The 15,180-nt window shown below is 42.2% G+C and overlaps 1 protein-coding gene across 2 annotated transcripts in view; it reads left to right on the forward strand.

Moving 5' to 3' along the window:
- The first annotated feature begins 6,506 nt into the window (after positions 1–6,506).
- Bmper (BMP binding endothelial regulator) overlaps positions 6,507–15,180 on the forward strand; it is a 244,465-nt gene continuing 235,791 nt past the window's right edge. For both annotated transcript variants that reach the window (XM_027939682.2, XM_071608418.1), the window contains exons 1-2: positions 6,507–6,639; positions 7,687–7,772. In XM_027939682.2, the coding sequence (XP_027795483.1) occupies positions 6,507–6,639; positions 7,687–7,772 (219 nt within the window). The remainder of the gene's footprint in view (positions 6,640–7,686; positions 7,773–15,180) is intronic.

Genomic DNA, 15,180 nt, shown 5'->3' on the forward strand with positions numbered 1-15,180 from the left:
AAATCTCAGGACTGTTTCTTTTTTCTTTTTTAATTTTTTTTAACATTTATTTTTTAGTTGTCAGCAGACACAACATCTTTGTTTGTATATGGTGCTGAGGATCGAACCCGGGGCGCATGCATGCGAAGCGAGCACGCTACTGCTTGAGCCCACATCCCCAGCCCAAATGTAGCTATTTATCCAGGACTTATTCCTTGCCTTTGATATGTGCCACATATTTCAGATTTCAGTTTCAGCTATAAGTAACAAGAAAAAAACAAAACAAAATCCTAACTGATTAACAAGGGTTAAAACAAGATGGCACTGCTCAGGAAAGCTGGAGGCAGTCAGCCCCAAGCTTGGATTTCACTTTGTGGAATCGAATATTTTCTCTTCTTGCTCTGCCATTTCCTTGAGATAAAACCTAGGAGGAACTGGTTACCATCTGCCATATCCCTGAAGCTTTCTTCCGATCTCATTGCAAGAGGTGGCTGCTGGATCCCCAGCCACAATATTATCCTTGTACTCCAGTCATGTGAAACGAAGAGAATTAGAAGGAAGAATGTGTTGTTCTTTTAATGACACTTTCCATTTCTGCCCCATTGGCCAGAAGGTAGTCATAGGATCATGCCTGTCTATAAGGAAAAAAAAAAATGGGACAAATGGCCTTTATTGCTGATAATTTCTGCACAAACTGGGGGTTGTATATTGAGAAAGAGGGGGAGAATAGATATTGGGGACCAGTTGAGAGTCTCTACCAGTGTGGCCATACATAGTAAGTAGCAACCTGGTAGTGTATATCCTTAGGTGGATAAGGAAGCTAATCTTGACTAAGAATTCTCTGGTAATGGCAATTTTTTGTTATTCTCTACTGATGCTTACTCCAAACGAGATTGACTTAAAGTCTTATACAAGAACTATTAAAACCTAGAACAACAAGAGAAGCCATTAGCTCAATATCCTGGACCCTGGATTGGCCCTAAGATTCTCCTGTGCATCCCCCACTTCAGATAGATGGGGCTGCAGCTCTGGTGCTAGTGAAGCTGGCATTAGGTACATTTGTTTGGAAAATGTCTTCCATATGGAATATGGAACAGAGGGGCCTTTCTCAAGAATCATCCTCTGTAAATGAGCTACACTAGTGTCTATCTGGTGATGGAGTTGAATGTATATCTGATTTGTATATCAAACCAACTTACATATTTGGTGAACTCCTGCAATGAATCAGTACCTGGAAAAACATTAGCTGTTTTGATGGAAATTTTTTTAAAACATCTTTGTTTTAATCTCAGAACTTTGCTTTAGTAGGTCTGGAAAATATGCAACACTCTAACCTAGTTGGTTAGAGTACCTTTAAATAAACAAGTACTATGTGAAACAGCAAACCTTACCCCATTATTTATGACCACTTTTTTTCTGTTATCTTTAGGTTGGGGATTGGGGTGAAATCATGGGTGATCAGAGAAGGAGTAAAGGGAGTTTATTTAGTACAATATTATTTCAAGATGAGAAAAATCGTGATTTTGTTATTTTGATGCAACTGTGTTTAAAAATGTCTGGATCCTATCATCTTTATCAAAACACTCTGTTAAAAATGGATAAGCTTCTTAGTCTTTAAGATTACAAAAGATGAAGAAAAATGATTCAGTAAAGTAAGATGAGGCTAATGGTTAATAATTCAATTTCAATAATGATCACGTATAAACTAGACCAATATCACTGAGATGGTGCTTAGGCCACTGTTCCAACTCCCCTCATCCCTTCAGAAAAGTAATTTCAGAGTCTCTGAGGTTTTTGGAATGACATGAGAGTCCGGGACACTGGCTGAATCTAAAGGACTTCTCACTAGCCTCATTTGGTGCCTAGCTGTCTCTGAAAGATGACACACAAAGCAAACTAGTAGCAAAGCACAGAAGAGAGTGCAGTTCTTTCACATTCTAGCCTAGTGATCTAAGAATAAACTCCCTGTTCAACTGATGAGCTCAGTTGTGGTCTGCTTTTTATGGTGTTACAACTTGTATAGTTGGTTCCAGTTCAGTTCAATAAATATTTGAGTAGCTATCACGCCAGCTCTGTAACTTTAATTTGCATCATATCTAAAATATCCCATGGTCTTTTCCTATAATTCTTATGACTCATAATCCAAGAAGGCAGAATATCTGTAATGGAAAGCACCACCATCGGGGAGCCAGAAGAACTCTGTTTAAATGGGCTATGCCATTGAGTAACCATGTGACCCTGGGCAAATCATTTCCCTCTAAGTCTTTAGATTTCTGACTTTGAAAGAGAAAGGGCAAAGAGGAGGTTTATATGATTTCTAAGATCTGCAGTTCTTTAAAAAATAGTTGAAATTGGCATTTCTTTTCTTTTTTGGGTGGGGTGGGGGACTGGGGAATCCCACCCAGGGGCACATTACCACTGAGCTACATCCCCTGTCCTTTCTATTTCTAAAATTTTGAGACAGGATCTCACTAAGTTGCTGAGGCTGGCCTGAAACTTGTGATCCTCCTGCTTTAGCCTCCCAAGTCTCTAGGATTAAAGGCATGAGCCACTGAGCCCCACTGAAAGTAGCATTTCTATTTTCATCCCAAGAAGAATCATATAACCACTGCTTAAGATGTTGAGAAAAGACGATCCATGTGCCTCATCCACTCGATCGCCTAAAACTTTCAAGCATGTGAAATGGTGCACTCCTGTATCATGATCAGTACTGACCAGACATTCAGATTGCTGAATACACCTGCAGAAATAATTTCCCTTCTAAAAAAATAATTTTCCTTTCTTGTGGGTCATCTGGGGTTGATCCCTCAAATGCTATCCATACACTCCTCACCATCTTCATGGTTCCCATCAGATTCTGCCCAGTCAACAGATAGGCCCAATAGAATTACTGCTCCCCATTTTCTTTGGAAATCCTGTGTTTCTCTATTCTTACTTCCGGCTTTTCCCAGATTTCCCTTCCTTCATTCCAAGCTCAGCTCCTGGTGCCACCTCCTCCAGGAAGCTTGATCTCTGTTTTTTAGATCATCAAGGCAGGTTATCTCCTCCGCTCTTCTTCACTTCCTACCTTGCACATATTATATAAGCATGCTTTATCCCCTTTACTAAACCGTAAGCTCCTTCATGACATGATCCTTTATCAAGTCTAAAATCAAGTCTACATACCTAGCCTGGTGTTTTTGTAAGTATAACCTTCATAAATGCATGAGGGTTAGGGTAGGGTTCCTTCCCTCCCATGGTGGTTGGTATCACAATTCCTTTACCCTGGTTCCTTGTTGAAAGGTTTATTTATTTCTATTTTTGGGAAGCTGGGTTGAAGTGATTTCTCTGGAAGTAACTTTGAGACTTAAAATCACATTACTAAGTTGTATATTCAGTTGAATTTTTCAGTGAGAAGTCAGCATCATAGATTTGAGAAGAGTTGAAGACAATTTCTCTTACCCCAGGCCTCTCTCCCTTTCTGTATGATTGAGTTACACATTTTAGAGAGCAAGAGAAGACAGCACTTTGTCCATCTGAGCCTGGGGTAGGCCATGAGTTAAATTGGTCTTTGCACTCCATTGCCTCTTTACCTTTGAAAGAAGTTGTAATCAGAGTCAAACATACATTTTTTTCCCCCTCCTTTTGATTCTAGTGAACATCATTTGGATGGTACAACCTTTTGGGTTAAACGTAAACACAGATCTATGTGCCTTTCAGTGCAGGTGTTTTCTTTTGGCCCCTGAATTAACTCAGTCTTAATGGGCAGAGACCAATAGGCATAGGCTGACACTTTAAGAGTGGTTGCAGCAGCTGTAGATGCATGGGGAAACATTCTGATAATCTCTTTGGGGGAAAGCCGCTTTTTAAGAAGTAGGGCCCATTTATGAAGAGGGCAGCACATTATAATAAACAGGAAGAAAAGCCAGGCTTGCCAAAGGCTTCTGTAGATCTTTCCCATTTGCAAACTTCCAGGCAGATGAAAATGTTTTCCAGGTGGTTTTTGAATTTACACTTACGGGGAAAGTTCCAATGCATCCCAAAGCACCATGCCACCTGTTACAGAAATGCCACAAGTACCTAAATTCCATCATAAAGATATTTTTCATGTAAACTGTGAGGATGTGTGACGGCTGCCAGGGAAGGCATATCAAACATACACGCACATGCTTTGGATGTCTTGCAATTCTATATTGTGTGTTTATTCAAATCTACTGATGTCTAGAGAATAAAAGTTCTCCCAACTCTAGATTATTCACTTTTCCTTAAGTAAGTCATGATTAACAATTTGATCTAAAAACTATCCAGGGAGAATTTTTTTTTCACATAGAGGAGGTAGTGGTTTTGACTGATTGTACTTATCTGCAACATTAAATGTTTTATTTTAAACCAGTTACTACTGCAGGAAGTAAAATCTGGGTATAGAGATGTTTCTTTTCTTTTTTGCAAGTTATCTTTCTGTATGATTAGTAAATACATTAAGTACATGGATTTTCAAGAAGCTGCCTGGCCATGGCGTTATTTGGGGGAAAAACTGCAACCACATCATCTCCTTTCTCTTTTAATTTAAGTTTCACACTAAAAAAAAAAATCTGTTTTGAGAGGGAAATGGAGCATGTTAAGCTAATGACAGCTTTCCCTTCTCTCACTTTCCCCACATCATTGCAAAGTGCTCCTATCAGCTGGTTGTTGTGTTGGGATGTTGGCAGTGTGCACTCATTAAGCGAATCCACCAAATCACTGGGGTGGTGGTGGAATCAAAACAACAAAACAAAAAACAAAAACAAAAATGGGGAAGGGTTAAGATGAAGCTAGACGAAACATGTAAGCAAACAGACTCATTTACTTTCGAAGATATGCTTTCTACGACTACCAACAGCCCACACATTTGCCTGGAGACTCTTAGGTTCATTCCAGTCCCATGGGGTGGGATGGGGTAGGGGGGTCGGCGCGGGGAAATGATTTGCTGTCAGGATCTATTCAGACTGGTTTGCCGCTGGGAGGATGGGCTTGCGGGTACCTTGTGCCCATTCTTGGAAGAGCAGAAGCCTGTGTCCCCTAATGGGCCCCAAACACAGCTGATCACTAGGCTCCAACGTTTGCCAAGCGTCCCTTACCCACCTCACGCCTTTATAATATAGCTACAAAAATTCTCCTCTCCTGGACTGCATCTCTTTGAGTAGAGGGTGCCACTGCTTGAGTGGGAGGTCTCCATTCAGCCGCTGGGATCAAAGGATCAGACTCCTTGATACCAGGGCTGCAGAAGCAAGAAGGTTGCAGCCCTGGCAGCAGCGAAGACTGCACACCCAGCGGCGGCCCCAGCTAGAGATTAGCCGTGGACCGCACGGCGGATCCCTCCCTCTTTCGCGGGTGAATGAACGATTAGTCCAATAGCACCTCCCCGCCCCAGTGCACCCGAGGTTGGAAGGGAGGAGTTTCTGAGTGACTGTTCCTCTTTTTAGGGCGAAAGGCGTTTGTCTGCCCGAGTCCGTTTATTAATCGACCTTGCCTGTGGTTTCAACTTGTCTTCCCCAGTGTCAAGGCTCTCAGACACTTAAGCACATAGAGCACTGATCTCTAAGAACACCCGTCCCTCCGACTGCTCAGCCGCGCTAGTCTGGTGCCTCTCCCCCTCCAGAGAGAAGCAAAACGGGGTGGGAAAAGTTGTAGGGAGACTAATGCGTCCGGTTTCTTGCTCCTTCCCAAAGCCGGGATACCCGGGCTGAGCAGAGGTGTTGAGGCGCCCCTGAGCCCCATTTTTTTCCTCAAAGGGCTAGGGCACCCCGGCGCGAGCGTGGGTGGTGAGGCATCCCCGGTGGGGGGGAGGGCTACTCAGGAAAAGGAGGCGGCGGCAAGCGCCCTGGGCAGTGGAGACGCGCCTTCCCGGCTCGGATCGGCGCTCTGGGGAGGGTGGCCTTCCAGAGGAGTTGGGGAACCAGCTGGACGCTGGGCCGAGGCGTGCTCTAGGCGCTGGTATCATCCAGCTCTCCTGTGCCCGGGCGCCCCCAGCGGGTTCCGGGAGGTGCCCGGTGCGTCCAATTCTCCCGCGCCGGAGGGCTGCTAGGACCAGCGGGAGCTGCAGAGTGCGGGAGTGGAGGACGCCCCGGCAGCCGCAGCCGCTGCGCCGGGAGCAGTAGCTGCAACCGGTCGCTGGCGGCGGACCGGCTGTGCGCATTCGGCAGCGTTGCCGCTCCTCTCCGTCTATCTCTGGCCACTCTGACATCCCCTCCTCCCGGCCCCTCTCTGGAGTGGAGGGGAGGACTCCTAACCCGCGGCAAGCAACTCCCTTAGGGGAGGAAAAAGCTGCCTTGGACGATCCTGGCCGCGGGACCCCTCCTCCCTGGGCGCCCCCAACCCCTCGCCTCGCCCCCCTCCCCCTTCCCCCCTCCCCCGCCCGCTCCCGCCCGGCTCCCGGGCGCCCGCCTCCCTCCTTCGCGGACTGTCTCCCGACACGCCGGCTGAAAGCCCTTTTTGACTGCGAGCGGCGGCAGCGGAGCAGAGGCGGCGGCGCGGGACCTGCAGTCGCCCGGGATTCCCTCCAGGTGACGATGCTCTGGTTCTCCGGCGTCAGGGCTCTGGCTGAGCGTCCCTGCCGGCGCTCGCCTGGGATTACCTGCTGCGTCTTGCTGCTCCTCAATTGCTCGGGGGTCCCAATGTCTCTGGCTTCCTCCTTCTTGACAGGTAGGGGAGGGCGCGGGAGGGACTGACCCTCCGGACGCTGGTTTGGTACTTGGGAGAGGAGGCGCTGGATTGCCCCGGAGATGGGAGGGTAGGGAGAGCGCACCACCACGGTGCCTGCCTGTCGCCCGCGTTGGGGTTGAAGCGAAGCCTGGGTGAAGGTGTGGGAAGGCTTTGAATAGGTGGAGAGGTTGAAGGCTGAGGACTGGTGTCTTCTATGTGGTGATTATAAATATTCTATTTGTAGTTGAGAAATTTCTTAATTTATTTTTTTGTATTTTCCTCAACCCTTATTTTTATCGTTTCCTCATATCCAACTAAGAAAAAAATTGCGCGGTTTTCCGCACACCCTCCTTTAGCAGTTTATCGGATTTCAATATCTCTACTGTGCTAGTCAGTGCTTTTTAAAGCATTGGCTTTCCAAATCTTCAATTTAAAAAAAAAAAAACTATCATTTTTAAGAAGAGTAATAATAGCAGGATATAATAATTATATGTTTTCAAGCAGGTGAAGATCTCAGCTGCTAGTCTGAAGGACATACTTTACTGACACCTGGTGCAGAAAACAAAATGTTGAATCAATTTCTAAGAGAAAAGAGGATTGCATTTCAAAAAGTGATTTCAACCCGACAGCATGAGGCAGATCCATGTAAAAGGCCTGCTTATAGACAGAATCCTGAATTTATTTCGAATTAAAAATCTTCCCTAATGGTCAATTTGAATTTTTTGCATGTGGGGGTGTGTGCCTAGTTGAAATATTTTCACAAAGCAGAAGTTAAAGATTCAGTGAAATACTTGGAATTGTGTTTAACATCTGAGAATAGAAGATCTATCAACATATTACAGTGTTGTTGTTGTTTTTTTAAATCTGTTTAAACAAAACTATTTAAAATACATTTTAGGAGGGTTTTTTTTGGTGAGTTTGATAACAAAACTCATTAAGAATTTCTGGAATTTGGGTAGATGTTTCAAGAAGGACTAATGTGAAAATTTAAGATTTTGTAAAATGCCAAAAAAAGGTTTACATATTTTTTTTTTTCTTTCTTTTCAGGTTCTGTTGCAAAATGTGAAAATGAGGGTGAAGTTCTACAGATTCCATTTATCACAGACAACCCTTGCATAATGTGTGTGTGCTTGGTAAGTGTGGAGATCAGGTAAAATGAACTCAATTGCTCTGTGGACAAGGTGAATCCATTAAATGTAATAATATAATCATATCTTAAAATTTGTTTTTAGTTATCACAAAATTAAATATAACTGTGACATAGTTTGTGCATTGAATCCGGCTCATTTTCTGAGTTTTTTGGGTTCTGGCAATTTCCATTTTATCAGCCTTAGAATTCTTCTCATTGATATCATCTTTACAGAAGTAAGTATAAGATGGACTTTGTATGACACTGTTTCAATGAATATTACATTTTGCAATGTCTATTCTTCCTAATGGCTACTGCTACCAAATCATTGATAACTACCAAACTTTCTGCATTGGTTCTATCATCTAAGCTCAGCAGGAAAATGATGAGATAACATTTAGGCATAAAGGTCAAGGATAAGGTATATAAGAGAGATGACTCCCACAAAGGACAAACATGAAGACAAGATGTAATCTTGGATTTCTTTCTTAGACTTCTTTGCTTTATACACTAGCCTCTCAAATATAGTCTTTGTTTCTGATTTGGAAGCATAATCAGAAAGACCAATTTCATTCTTAATAGAAAATGATGCTTAGCTGACAGCTACTTAGTTATCACTGGCTGATGATAGTAGATTCAAACAAATAATTTTTTTCAAGTTACTTTAACTTAATAGTTAATGATAAGTCTAATAAGTAACCACTTGGGGAAGATTAAGTTATATAAATAATAATTCTTAGATGAATCACAAAGATCAACATTTTTGCTGAAGAGTGTTTTACCATGCCAATCACTTTTGGCAAAGCTTACTCAAAAACTACACATCACAAACCCCTGTTGGAAGTACATTAAGGCAGTCAAATGCAAAGCCCAAAAGTGATAGATGGATATTTGTTACCAGATCAGCATGCAATGTGGAACTGGAGAGGGGATCCATCTCTATTTAGGCAAAATCCAAGCTATCTGGATTTAAAGCCAAATCTTTTCCTGATAAGAGATGAGTTAATGCTGTAAAATGACAAATGGGTGAAGATGAGAAGGTGAAGGCCTATATCTAATGATATAGCCCGCTCGACTTCGAAGACTAAGGAAACCAATAGAAACAAGTAAAAAGACATCACATTTGCTCAGATGATAAATACTGCTAAGAGCTAAGAAAGGGGGTTCTTCAGATTTTGTGGTTATAAGCTGCTATGTTAATGATCTTTACTAAAGAACTTGTTGAAAGAAGTTTTAAGTTTTTATTCAGTTGCAGATTTAAAAATGCTCTCTCTGTGTGTATCTTTTTTCATTTCCTTCATCTGGATAATGTGAATGAATTATTTTATCTTATTCTCTTCAGTGAAAATTGTCCTGACCAAGTAATATTTAAATATGCTGAAAATTCCACATGTGAAAACATTGTTTTTCTCTTTGGCAATATTACTATTTATAAAGTTTAAATAAATACACAGTTTGAATTTTGCATACGGCTCCCAAATAACATTATGAAGAGTTCCCCACATGGTGTTCTTCTTTTCAGTACTCTACCCCAGTGGGAAATAGTGCCCTTCTTGGAAAGTGGAGATTTTAGTAATAGGGAAATAGGTGTTAAAATCCTGTAGTTTTGAAGGTAAAGTGTGAAGAGATAAAAATGTGAAGAAAAAAGATGCATCAGTTTGAATTTGAGTGGGAATGATAGTTATTTAAGAAAACTATCAATTGCCTACCTAAGCGTAGTAGATCTTTACATCTGTAACATTTAGGCAGCATTTAGAGGCATCTATCTGCCTTGGATGCTGTCAGAAGTCCTTTCTCAGGACCTTGGCAGTTGGACTCACCCATTATCCAGGAGGCCCATAGAGCTCTTTCCTTAGCTAGCGGCTCAGTGATATGTCACCATGACCTTTGCAGGGATTTAGGACTATGGGCCCAAGCTGTCACAGTCATTATTGCTTCTAAACCTTTGCAGTGACTTGGTAAAACTGAGTCAGATAGATAGCTGACCATTTTTCTCTTTATGTATGTTATTGTGGTTTTCTGTTGGACCCATTGTATTCCATGGATTTCAAATCTGGCCACTTGGCCAGGAGGCTGCTTGGCATTTTTATACTTAGTTTGAAAAGTAGATATATTTAGCAGATTGACAATATTAGCAAGCAAACATTTTATGAAACACTTTTTACTTTCCAGGCACTTATCTAAGCCTGCTTTATTCAATTTGATCCTCACAAAAATCCTTTGAGGGGTTTTCCTTCTGTTTTACAAATGAGGAAACTGGAAATGTAGGAGACTAGGTAGCTAGTGAAAGTTGCATTTTATATGCAACTTATATATGATATTTACTATTTTATTCACTAGAATGGCAGTGCTGACACTCAGTCTCAGGTTTGTCTGTCTCTAGATCACTAGCCTAGAAGCAGAATAAATAGGCTATTTGTTAATTTAAAGGCAGGAGAAAGCAGGCAGGGTAAGAGTGGGGATAAAAGACCATCTAAATTATTTTACATTTTGGCATTCCATGAATTATTTTATTTTATTTTTCTCCTGGAGTCTTTTGGGAGTTTGGTTAGTTAACATTTGTTAATCACATTATATGAAAGGAAAATCTCGTTATGATTTCAGCTGACCTGCCGGGAGTGTTGGTCTTGAGTTAGGTTTATGTATATTAAGAAGGTATGTAATAGTCTCAACTGAACTTTGGATAAAGAAAATAGTCATATTTAGTTTGTGTTGGTCCACCCTTTTGGCAGAAAGATACCTAAGGCTGGGCTTAAGCTCATATCTTATTTCATAACATGTACTAAAAAAAAAAAAAAAAAAAAAACCAAACCCCAACCTCAACGTATGCTTAAAAAAAGATGTAAAATGTTACAGTTGGGAGGAAATCAGTGGCACAAAGTCCTACATATAATTACAGTGTTGAAGCTTGCAAAACCCCACAAGATCAGCTTGGCCTGATTTAAAATTTTAAGCTCCGGAATATTTCAAAGGTGGAATGAGCTCATTTCTGTGGAGATTTCGAGGATGACAGTGGCTGCAGTAGTCACTGCGTAATTGTATTCTCATTTATCATTGTCTGCCTAGACTTGAGCATCTTGCCAGAACCAGTCACAGTTTAAGAATAACCTGTTTGTTAGTGGATGATGGAACCATCTTTTAAAGTAGGTGGCCCATAATGCTTCAGGTCCTGTCTACTCAAGGAGTAACATTTGGAGGCATTAGCCTTGGACCAGGTTCCAAGATCTCAGGAAAGAGGTAGGCAGTTTAGGTTAAAGATGCAGGTGCTTTGTTGTTTACTGAGAAAACAAAGCACAGCCTTCTGCTGCCTTACAAAATTATCTTTTATGGGGCCAAGGGAGGGAGGCCCAGACGTCTTACTGTTTAGTTTGATTTCCCCCTTCTTGCCAGAGTTGTTTTTCCCATAATTCCCAGGAAAATACATTGGTGCCCACTCAGAAGCCAGCCACACCTAGGTAAATGAATCTGAAGCAATTCTCTGGGTCTTTGGGCATCCCCAAATCTATCAACTGTACATGAGAAGGGGTACTCACACTTCTCAGCCCTTTCCCTCCTAACTGTACCACAGGAGGAAATGGTGGAAGCCAGTGAGTTGGGTCCAGGATTGGAAACCTGAGAAAACTTTGGAGGCTGGGACTCAGAAAACCAGAAGTCAGAGCTTAGTTTGGCATACATTTTGTTCAGCAGAAAACATTATTCTGAGGTTGAAATTTCCTCTTTTAAATCCAGAGGTGCAATGTAGAAATGGACCCTTTGCTCATAAAAAGCCATGTGAAATTCAGTGTTATAAGAAGTGGGGCCCCACCTATCTCAGAGCCAACCAAATAGTGAAAACAGAGCGGACCTTGTCTGCTCTCTTCCACTTTCTCTATGACAGGAATCCTCTATCGCTAAGCAAGTAGCTCCCAGCATCTCAGCCTCTCTTGGGTGCTTTATCTGCATCAAATTCTTGTGTTTTTCACTGTCCATGTTATAACTGGCTGGAGAACAGATATATATTATTTGAGCAAGTGTTAGGCATGTGTTTGAGAATCAGGGAGATAAGGTTGCAGCAGGATTCAATTGGTGTTTGTGTGTGTGTGTGTGTGTGTGGTGTGAAAGAGCAGGGAAAAGATATAAAGTGCCAGGTTATGTTCAGAGAGCTAGAGCACTTAGTATATCCATATGTATGTGGATTGCCATACTTTTCTCAAAACTATTAGGTATCGTTCACGGAGTTTGGATGCTCACTGAGGAAGCGATCAGATTTGTTTATTTATTTTTATTCTGTTTAAAAGGTGATGTGGCCAATTAATTGCCTTTTAAGAGAACAGCTTTGAGGGATGTACCAGGGTTGTGCTGGCACATTCACAAATATCAGCTCTGAGGCAGTTATACTTATCCACATTTTACTCAGGCTCAGAGAAACAGAGCAAATCTCCTGAGGTCACACAGTAACTGAGAGACAGAATTAGGATGTGAAACCACTTTATTATCTACTAAACCAATGTGCTTCTAGTAGTTCTTTACTACTTAAAAATGTCTATAGACACCTTCAGAGGCTTCAGAGAATAGTTTCAGCTTCCACAGAGCTAACCTAGATCTCTTTGCAGGGAGTTAGAATGGTTTTTGATCTTGTAGCATAAGCCAAGTCTGAAACATGGAGAGGCCTTCATGGGAAGATGCAGCTTTTGACTGGTATTGTATCATTTTTGGAAAAGAGGCATAGGCATCCAACCAGCCTGGTTTCAAGTCTAACTCACGATGAACCTGAAACAGTTACTTCACTTTCCTAAACCTCCGTTTCCTCATCTGGACAGTGAAAGGGAAATCAACCTCTAGCTCATAAAGTTGCCATGAGAATTAAATGAGATACAGCACATAAAGTTTGGCCCAGAGCATGACAGATAGAACGCTCTCTGGAATGATTTACTTTTGCTGTTGTTGACGATGGTATAAAAATTCTCATCACTTTTGTGGATTAGGTTGCAAAGGTTCATCAGAAAAAGATACAAAGAGAAGCTGATAGAGAAAAGCCCTAGAGACAATGATGCCAAGCCCACCATGTTTATGAACAGTTACGTCAGTAACATTTATCGAGTTTTTCTGTTCCTCCAGGCTTGGACCTGGCTGATCTAGGCTGTTTCCTTATTAGTCCAGTGTTCTGTGGGCCCTGGTGTAAGTTTTCCCCTTACTCTCTATTAAACATTAAAAAAATCTTTCCATGGAAGCGGGACCTCCTTCTTTGCAGAGTATTTACATCTCTGTGCCTGTGGGGTCACCTTCACTTGTACTTTTATTGGCAGAGAGATAGGGTTGGGACTCCGAGTGCTGTAATTCTGGAAAAACTGCCTAGTGGGCTGGCACCACGGGGATTTTCCTGGCCCGCCTTGTGGAAGTCTCTCGACCCCATTCCAGACCCGACTGTGTTTTTGCTGCCTACTTACTCCTTGCTCCCTTCCCCATGCCATTTCCAACCCACTTTCCTTTGGTTTCGTGATGTTGGTCTTTATCATGTGCGTCAACAGCGCCTTGATGGCAGCCTGCATTTGAAACACGGGGAGTGATGCTAAGGAGAGAGATCCTGCCCTTTCCGGAATACCACAAATAGGGCAGGAAAGAGGAGATAATGGGAAAAGTCAGGCAAAGCAAAACGTCGGAAAATAAAACCAGTTAATAATAAGGCATTGGATAAACAGAGGGTATCAGTTTTTCGCACCCTCTTCTGTGGCACTTCCGCCTGGCTGGTGGCGTACAGAATCCTTTGTGCTATGAAAGAATACAAATAACACCACCTTTCACGGCACTGGGAGGTCAAGTGTGCTTGTTGAACTTAGTTACGATCAGCAAATGAGGTGGGTGTATATTTTAAGACTCTCGATTCCCAGTCCTAATTCTATAAAACACCGCTCAAGGCACTAGGGATATAGCAGGTCATAAATTCAATAATATTATTCTTTCTTCTGTCTTTCCACACCTCATCCCTGCTTCTATTTTGTTTTATTATTTTTAGCTTTCTCTACATTTGAAGAATAGTGCTGGTTGGGTCCCCTTGAGGAGATAAAGACCAATAGGACTACAATTTGGTGAGAGAGACAGAGACATGCATGACTACACTTATGGGAGCACCAGAAAAACTCTAAGATAGACTTGAATCCACGTCCGAAGGGGATTGTAGACAGTTTCTGGCTAGAGAATGGTGGGGGCAAGGCAAAGTCCAGGAAAGACCCAGAATGTGTTTGGGCTATGTGGAAATGGCAGAGTCCAGCATGCCCAGAGCTCCATGGAACTGGAGGTAGAGCATCCTTGGGAACTGCCCTGGTGAGTCCCTGAAATGCAATAGTGATATCCGTTCCATTCATGTTAAGGGAGGAGCCATTTAATATTTTCATGCAGTCACGTGACACAACAAGCAGTGTTATTTATATGCCTCTAGGAGCTTTTGAGGGGGATGTCTAAATGGAGAGAGTGGAGTTTGGACAACAGACTTCAGGGATGTGGTGTGGTCAGGAGACAGCAGCATCTTGGAGCAGGGTGGACAGTGGAGATGGAAAGGAGTTGGGATAAACTAATGTTGCACAATCTTTCCAAATCCCTTAACCACTTTCCAGTTCTGAAATATTTGGATGAACAGATCCAAACAACTCCCAATAAGACACAGCCAGTAGAAGGCAGTAGTCATTGCAGTGGAAAGATGTGTAGGGTGTCTCTAGCACAGCCACCTTGCTAATCATGTTTCATTCCTAAAGCAGGGTGCTGCTATTGGAATAGAAAATGGTTTACCTCCTGAAGCTCCCTCTCAAAATTCTATTTGGGTGCCAGCTGTCTGCTCATACTCAAACAGTGATATGCTGCTGCAACTTTCATTTGGCAAATTATTCATCCTGATGGATATGATATGACCTATGCTCAATGGTAGAACACATTTTACACATCAATAAAAAACTGGGCAATTCACCTTTAAAATGTATACCACTAGACTTGAGAACCACTAGACTCCAAGAGGCATTTTGGAGCCCAAGCTGGTAGCACTTGGCAAGAAAACAGATGGCAGATGTGAAAGAATGGAATAAATTGAAGGGGATTTTGAGCATTCTAGCCAATGAGACAGCATGGGAAGAAAAGAGATTAGGGAGGTGGGAGGGTGGGTGGTAAGCTTAGACTTGATGGGGGACCATAGGCTCTTAAAAACATGGATCTGATTCTTAGTAGAGAAATCAGGACTGGAAGAGCAGTTTGTTAACTGCATAAAAATGATCTTCATTGGATTCATGTTCATTGGATTAGATGAAGGGGAATAAAGGGAAGGGAAGAGATTGGGAATAGGAAAGACAGTAAAATGAATTGGACATCACTTTCCTATGTTTTTATATGAATACACAACAAGTGAAACTCCACATCACGTACAGCCACAAGAATGGAATCCTAATTAG

Source organism: Marmota flaviventris, chromosome 1 (genome assembly GCF_047511675.1).
Source record: "Marmota flaviventris isolate mMarFla1 chromosome 1, mMarFla1.hap1, whole genome shotgun sequence".
NCBI classification, from domain to species: domain Eukaryota; kingdom Metazoa; phylum Chordata; class Mammalia; order Rodentia; family Sciuridae; genus Marmota; species Marmota flaviventris.